The sequence below is a fragment of the Corapipo altera genome, unplaced genomic scaffold, assembly GCF_003945725.1.
Source record: "Corapipo altera isolate COAL_440 unplaced genomic scaffold, ASM394572v1 37258, whole genome shotgun sequence".
NCBI lineage: Eukaryota > Metazoa > Chordata > Aves > Passeriformes > Pipridae > Corapipo > Corapipo altera.
The window spans coordinates 5,332-13,555 of NW_020885488.1; the positions used below are offsets into that span (position 1 = coordinate 5,332).

An 8,224-nucleotide genomic window follows, 5' to 3' on the forward strand; every position below is an offset into this window, starting at 1 on the left:
AGAATGGAAAACCTCGAGTGTTTCGGAAAAAAGGCATAGTGGCTCTAATAAAGTGTTAGCATATGCTTGTTCTACTTAAAAATGATTTGTGGAATATTTTATAGACACTATGACCCACTGTAATAAAATGCTGACATAAGTTGGACAAAAGCTGTACACAAATGGCCTGCATCTCTCACACTTTTGATATAGTTTACTGTTCATTTGGAGTTCACTGTCACCAATACTAAAATAGACATTTGAAGCCATACACCTTGTAAGAAAATAATTGCCTTCTGCTGTCCATGAACAGAGAAAAAAATCTAGAGGTTCAATTTCAGTGTATAAAAAAATGTATATATGCATAAGAAATTACATTTATCTTCCTAGGTGCTATTCCCACAAAGAACAACAGCAGTACTCAAGTATTCATTGTCTCTTACGACATCATGTATGTCAGAAAAAAAAAATCTACATAGTTCTGGTGAAGGGATAGGTTAAACATCATTGCAGGCATATGTGACTTTATTACAATTTCCTATTAAAATGAACAATCATACAAAAAACCAAACAATTAAAAAAATTAGTTCAAATTTTACACACTGTAGAAGGAACAACGTCCTAGAAAAGTTAGAGTGCGATTGGATGGTTAGGGAGCTGGCACTTATGCCCTGTGAAGAGGTGCTAATGTGAAAGAGGGAGGTTGGTTTCTTCACAGAGAAAGCCAGTGGTGGGTGGAGGGGCAGAAGGCTTTGCTGCCTGCAGCTCTGATGGTAAAAGAAAGGTGATCTCAGATTCCTCCAGCAATGTGGAGCAGAAGGATAAAAGACAGCAGCGAAAGGTTGCAGCAAGGAAAATTCCACCCTCTGTCATGAGCTGGTCAGATAAAGAATGTTTGTCAAAATTAGAATATAGATGAGAAGGAGCAAGAACAGGGATGTGTAACTTAAGATGTATCTTGGACAAGATACATCTATTGACTCTACCGACAAACATTTTACATTGTTTTCAGTTCCTAGGGTATTCTCGATGCAGATGTACTTATTTGCATAGTCAATATCACATAGTCAACATCTAATTAGTTATATTATGCTTTATATAATAAAATCAATCTATTTTCTTATCCCCTCATCTCAGTATTTCTCCTCCTCAAGACATTTTGGAACTGATATGTGAATTGTTACCTTAAGATAGAAAGCCAATGGCATTACGGATCCTGATTTAGCTGAGTGCAGATAGTGTTGAAGTATAATAAGTATTAAATTCTTGCCAATTATAGTTTTTAAATGTTAAAAAACAACACTGTGGCCATGTATAGGGAGCAGATAGGAAGTCATTTACAGAACTTGAGTTTATGAAATGTTGAATTTTCAATAGTAGGAAAGTGGAAAGCATTATAGAGAGTTGGAAGGGAAGACAGGGTATCAAAGAAAGGTGGAAGAACTCTTCAGGTCAGAAAGGAATTCACACACATCTCTCATAATGGGAATCACAGAGCTGACAGAAAAGGGAGGGAGGAAAAAACAGCAGAAGGAATCACACCCATATACACAAATAAGTGAAGCAGTAACTGAGAGGCTGCAGATTACTGTTTTGTAACCTTTGAGAAATACAAAACATAACCACACAACTGTGTGTAATTCTGCACAAAAAGGAAATTTTGCTTTTGTACAAGACAACAAATGTGGTGGATATTTACCTAGCTTGCTGTGTGTGACAGTACATGAACCCAGTGCAACTAGAGTTGTCTAATTTTATTATATATATATTGTAGATATTCACTGAAGCATGTGCTATTTGCCTAATAGATGTAGACAGCTGCAATCTCAGTTACTACAAACTTATATTACTGTTCTATCCTGTTATTATGTCCAAATATGAATTAGAGGCCACCCTAAGCCTTAGCAAACCTAGCTACGAGGAGCTGACATTCTTTTCTCTTTGAGAAGGAAAAATGAGTCAAAGCCTTCCCACTTTTGCAGTAAATTATTTTCCCCTAAACATGGAAAAGACAGATGAAAGCACCTTTTCCACCTTGTATCTCCTATTCTTCTGAAGTATCAAAGAAATATGCTTTCCTTTTTTCCTTTAGATACTGCTGCCACTTCATATTTGAGAAGTGAGGTTTCTCTTTCTTCGTTGACCAAAAATTGTTCTCCAATGAGCAAGCAAAGAAACAATTCAACCAGGATAAAGAGTGTGCTTTATTTTTTTTTTAAGTTTTTTATTTGTTACTTTTCTACTGATAATGTTCTAAATCAGGAATAAAAAAAAAATCTAAAAAAATCTAATGAACAGAAAGGATTTTATGAATAGGAACACTAAAAGAAAATTTGTTTATTAGGAAGTCACCTAAACTAGTATGCTCCATTACACTTTTACACCTTAAGAGGAATCTCTAGGGTATGGAGTATTTTTTGAGTAATGAATAACTGATCCAAAAAGAACCTGGAATTCTTGGCTACTCATTCTAGCTCTGATGAGTGTACACCTTGCCTTTCTTAAAAATTTCTTCGTTATAAATAAAGCACAAGTGCAAATATGTATAAATCGTTTTCCAGTTATATTGTGTTAAATTATTAATTTCTCATCTATTTGCATGACCTATATAATGTCCTCACTGAAATACAAGATGGCAAAGGAAACCTTTCATTTAGGTGATTCATCTAACGACCTACTATTTACACAGTGATCTCAGCTGCAAGGAACAAACCACTGCTTTTAGTTTAACACTCAAAGTTTAAACCCACAATCGGATTTAGTGGTGGGTGAAAAGTTCTTTATTGAGCTACAGGAACTTATCTTTTACATATTTATCTGTCTCTTTTCCCATGATAACCACAGACTCATTTTGTCCATTAATACTGCCAAAGGGCATGTGTCACTCATGAACACTCACAAATGAAGAAAAAAATTACAACTGTATAAAAAGTAATACTACATTCTGATGGCACTCAGGAGAGCAGCATCAATGTGAGGTCTCCCGAGAATTTACACAATATCACTGAGTACCCATCTGCTATCTATCTGAAACACCTGAACAACTGAGCAAGTTTTATTTGACATGATCATCCCTTCTGATTAATCTCTGTTAAATAAAACATGAGACAACAGTGTTTGGTGCAATACGATTTGAGTATCCGATTATGACATATTGTGTAGAATCTGTCAAACTGTTACTTCTGCTTTTTCTCAAGTTCTCTTTTTAACTCTGGTTTTTATAGTTAAAGTTAGTGTATTTAAAATTTAAAGCTATTTTATGACTATTTAGATTTTCTACAGTGTGTATGAGCTCTTTATGATCCACTTAAGAGCTACAGTGAGCTTTGCTTGGATATTCCCATCCATTTACCCATGTATTGGCACAAACACTAAAATGCCAAAATGTATTTACTGAGAGGAACTTGTTATCTTTTACTGATCCACACGAAATGATAGAAACTTAGAATGCCAGAAGACACCACGAGAACAATTTCATTTCCATGTTTATGAGCTAAACCTAGAAGCATGGCTCTCTTGCTTCTCACATACTACACAGCTAATATATCCCAAGCATAATCTCAGCTCTTCAATTTACCAGCAGCTGTGGTCATTGCAAAGCAAAATAAATAATTTCAGAAGTGCCATACACAAAGTCAATGGGCTATTTAAAAAATGCTGCAAGTGTGGAGGTAAGGACCTGGATACATATACAGAACTGAGCAATGAAAATACCTCCTCTGAATTAAGGTTACATCATAAAAGCTTAGATCTGTAGAGATATATTGATAACAAAGCTTATCAAGAATATAGGGCATTGCATTAAATATCACCAACACTTACACAGCAGATATCTATATTGGATTGGTGTTAAGGGATTTTGAGGTTATACATAACAGACATATCCCTTCTACGTATTCATTGTCAAAAAACATTATTCCTGCTCCAGACAAATACATCCAAAATGTTTTGCACAGCTCACTTTACTGAGTTTCAACAGGGAACAGAGTACCTTTACAGCAGAAATGATCTAAATGTCATTTAACTTTCACCAAAGCTATATGCCTTTAGTTTTCATAGAAAAAAATGGGAGATTGTTTACTGCACATCGTGCATCACCTGAAAAACATTGCAATTACATCCAGAGAGCTTGTTTTATGAATGTAATTATTTTCTTTATTCTGCAAGGAAAGGAAATAGTTTACAATATCCATAGTAAAAGGATAAGATAGGAAAGGGTTCTTCTTGCCCTTCTTGAAGATAGGAGTGACATTTGCTTTCCTCCAGTACTTGAGCACTTCCCATAGTTGCTGTGATGTATTAAAGATTGTTGAGGGAGGCCTCACAGCTGCCAGCTCCCTTAGCACTGGATGGGTGCATCCCATTAGGGTCCATGGCATTCAATATTTCCATTTTGCTTAGGTATTCCCCCTCCACCAATGCCAAATCCCTTCTAACCTCAACCATGTCATGATTCTGTGTTCTCTCCAAAAAGCCAGAGAGGCTCTTTAAGTCATAAGAGCACTACATTCAGAGAAGGAAACAGATCATGACTGTGTAGTAAAGGCCATGGTAAAAGGAGATAAGGAAGCAGAGACAGTGATCAGCATTACCAAAGATACAGTGGGCAATGTAAATACTGGAGAGGTTCTGCTTTTTATGAGATTGTTGAAGATGACTGTTAGTCCTCCTGCAGGAGGAGGGTTCAGTCTACTGTTCACAGTTTATAGCAATTTACTAGTGCAGAACTCAGGATACAATCCTTTACTGGATAGAGAGCTCTGTAGAGCCAGAGGGGACACTGCAGCAGATGCTACTGCTCTGACAAAAGAAGCAGGTCAAGAAACTGATCAAGCAACAGTTCAAGGACCACTTTTGGAGAAAAGAACAGGATGAAAAGTGAAAAATGTGAGGGATAAAGGAAATAAAAAACTTGCCACATGAAAAGCAGAGTTGAGGAGTTCACAAGTATAGTGAGAAAAAATGACTGAGAAAATGATCGTAACTCAGTGACTGCTGCACAGGTGACTACAGCCTTTCGTGTAGCTGATAAGCAGTGAGACAGAGAGTGAGAAAAAGAAAAAAAGGATCAGGGGTCCAAGTGTAGAGATGGTCTGTGAAGGAAAAATTATGGACACAATGAGACCTCCTAATAAGAAAAAGCAAAAGAACAAACACTGGAAACCATTGCAGTCTACAGCTTCCTCACAAGGGGAAGCAGAGGGCAGGCACTGATCTCTCTGGTGACCAGTGACATGATCTGATAGAACAGCATGAAGCTATGTCAGGGGAGGTTTAGGTTGGATACTAGGAAAAGGTTCTTCACCCAGAGGGTGGTTAGGCGCTGGAACAGGCTCCACAGGGAAGTGGCACTGCACCAAGCCTGTGAGAGTTCAAGAAATTTTTGGACAATAGCTGGCAAGCAGGTTTCGAGGCACTGCTGGAGAATATTTTGTTATTGCATGGCAGTTCACAGGAAGAATAGCTCTGGGTAATCAAGAACACACAGCTTCCCAGAGCTGGAATGGATGAATTTTGGTGCAGTAACTGTAAAATGGCATCATGCTCAGCACATAAAGTAGGATGAGGAAGGAGGACATGCAGTTACAGTGTTTGTCTTCTCAAGTAACCATGAGGCATGATGGAGTCCTGCTTTCCTGGGAACAGCTGAACACCTGCCTGGCCATGGGAAGCGGTGAACGAATTCCTTGTTTTGTTTTCCTCATGTGCACAGCTTTTGCTTTACCTATTAAACTGTCTTTGCCTGAACCCAGGAGTTTTGCAACTTTTACTCTTCCAGTTCTCTCCCCCTTGCCTCTGGCAGAGGAATGGGACAACAGCTACGTGGCATTTGGTTGCTGCCTGTGGTTAAACCACAACACCACCCCATCCATTGCCACTGGCACTTGCCCACAGTGCCAGGTCCCTCTTTGCTTCCCAAGTCTGCCATGCTTCTGGAAGCTGATGCACCTGGACAGCTGTTGCACTGGTGCTCCTCAAAACCACCTCTATGGGAGCCTCATCCCATAGATGCAGGAAGGAGCTGTAGTTGTTTTCCCTTTAGAGCAGGGTCCCAGGGCTGCAGAAGACAACCTTCTCACTGCTCCAGGAAGACCACGATCCATCACCACGTGGAATGTGCGGTCTCATCAATTGTTCTCTTCAGTGAGAAAGAGAGGAAAGGGAGTGGGAAGAGAAAGTGGAAAAGAGAGAGAGGAAAGGAAGAAGGGAAGGAGGGAGAGAGGGAGGGAGGAATCATTCCATAAGCCAGATACTTCCTGACTTTAAGAGTCAGCCAAGGGCTCAGCTAAGAAGTGTCTTCTGTGAAGCACATTTCTTCATGCAGGTGTAGCTCTTCAGGGACCATCAAGGCCAATTTTCTTTTGCCAGAGCTAATCTGCTCTGAGTGCTGTGACCAGCCACAGTGCTCTGGTTATCCCTACAAAGTGGTGTTTGGATTCAGAGAAGCTGGGCTCTGAAGCCCCAGTGCCCTGTACCCTGGAAGGGCCATTGTCCTTTCAGTGACTTGACCTGTCACGACTGGCTGGGGTAGGAGCTGTCCCTCCTGTTCCCTTGGCCACAGAGAAAGGCATTGCAGGGAGCAGCATGTTCATTCCGTCTGCACACAGACACCATCAGCCTTTATTTGTCACGTTCTCCTATGTAAATGCACTGATCCTTTTTCATTCAGAACCTCTTCATTTATTGTGGTTGCAGCAGGATTTCCTGCAGGAGAAGGTACTGCTGACAGGACCCTGGGGCTCTGCAGAGCCTTGGACTGTGGAGGGTCATGAGGTCAGGGACAGGCCCCAGGATAAGGGGGAGAAGGCAGCACCAGCAACTCTTTCATGGAAATAGCAATTTATTTCCTTTCTCTTGAATAAATACTTGCTGGAGCCCTGCTAGTGCTGCTGCCAGAGTGGCTCCTTACACGGCTGTGGGAGTCCTGGCAGGCAGGGGCCCTTCTCTTCCGGGGGTGTTGGGACCCCCCATGTGAGCAGACCCTGCCGTGGCTGGATGTGGAGGCTCTGGAGTTGCTGCCCTGGGCAGAAGAACCTGCTGCCTCTACCTCCCCCAGCTCCTCCTGCAGCTGCACTTGCTCTGCAGACAAAGACACAGAGAGGGGACAGCCAGCATCCCCGCAGAAGGTGGCTTGTGAGTTGGTGGGTTGGTTCTCTGTATCAGAGCCAGCAAGGCTGCCCGCAGGGGCCATAGAGGTGGCAGGACTTTCCCCCCAGAGGCTACTGGAGCTGGCTGCAGGGCCATTGGTCTCCCTACCAGCGTGGAATCTCAGTAGTCTCTGGGCCTCTGTGCTGCACCTGTACATGATGACATTGATAAGGCCATAGACCAGCGGTGCTGTATATCCCTCAAGGACAGGCTGCAGCATCTGGAACAAGACCTTCTCATCCAGACCACAGAGGCACAGGACCTGCAGGATGCAGCCTTCTGCATTCTTTGCCAGCCACCATTGGGACCCATATATTGCTTCCAGTCTTTGACATAGCCAGGGCAGCACAGGGTCCAAAAGATGCTTTTGTCCTTGGAAAAGTTCTGCCCAGACCTCAGGCAGGAGGCCACCCACAGCCTCTGGCCATCCAGCTCTCTGCCGAGCTGGGGACAGTGTCCCATGTGGAAAAGGTGGTGGGAATGGCACAGGGCCATGGGGACTGTTTTCGGCCACGTGGCTGGGAGCTGTTCCTGCCTGGCTGCAGACCTCTGGCAGCTCTCTGGAGGGTGTGACAAGACACTGTAGATAGTCATCTTCTTCACGTACAGAAAACCTGACAATCAATATTGTTCTGCTGCAAACTGGGCACACTGGTTTCCTGTCTGTCCAATGCATGATGCAGCCCAGGCAAAACTGGTGGCCACAGGGCATCGCATAAGCGGCATCCTCGTGACCATCATGGCAGATGGGGCAGCTCCACTCTGTCTCTGTACTCCGTGGAGAGTGCTGGGGCCTGAAGGCCCTCCCTTCTGGGAGGTGCTGGGGCCTGCTGGATGAGTGTTCCCAGCCCTGACAAGGAGTAGCAGGATTGCAGCTGCTCTTGTGGGAAGAGGAACTTGCCACCACTGCCTCCCCCTGCTCCTCCTGGGGCTGCACCTGCTCCACAGGGATGGGCACAGATGGGTGGATGATTCGGAGGGCACAGAGGGCAGCTTCTGTTGTGCTGGGTTGGTCCTTCATGTCGGAGCCTGCAGGGCTGCTGGCAGGGCTTGGGGGCCAAGTGGAAGTGCCTCCTTGGGAGCTGGTGGAGCAGGA

At 42.9% G+C, this 8,224-nt stretch overlaps 1 protein-coding gene across 1 annotated transcript; it reads right to left on the bottom strand.

Annotated features, from left to right (window-relative positions):
• Positions 1–6,802: 6,802 nt before the first annotated feature.
• On the bottom strand, positions 6,803–8,218 carry LOC113940550. Its single transcript, XM_027631705.1, has one exon. It carries the CDS (start codon positions 8,147–8,149, stop codon positions 6,821–6,823), a length of 1,329 nt encoding a protein of 442 aa, XP_027487506.1. The 5' UTR covers positions 8,150–8,218; the 3' UTR covers positions 6,803–6,820.
• Positions 8,219–8,224: the final 6 nt, after the last annotated feature.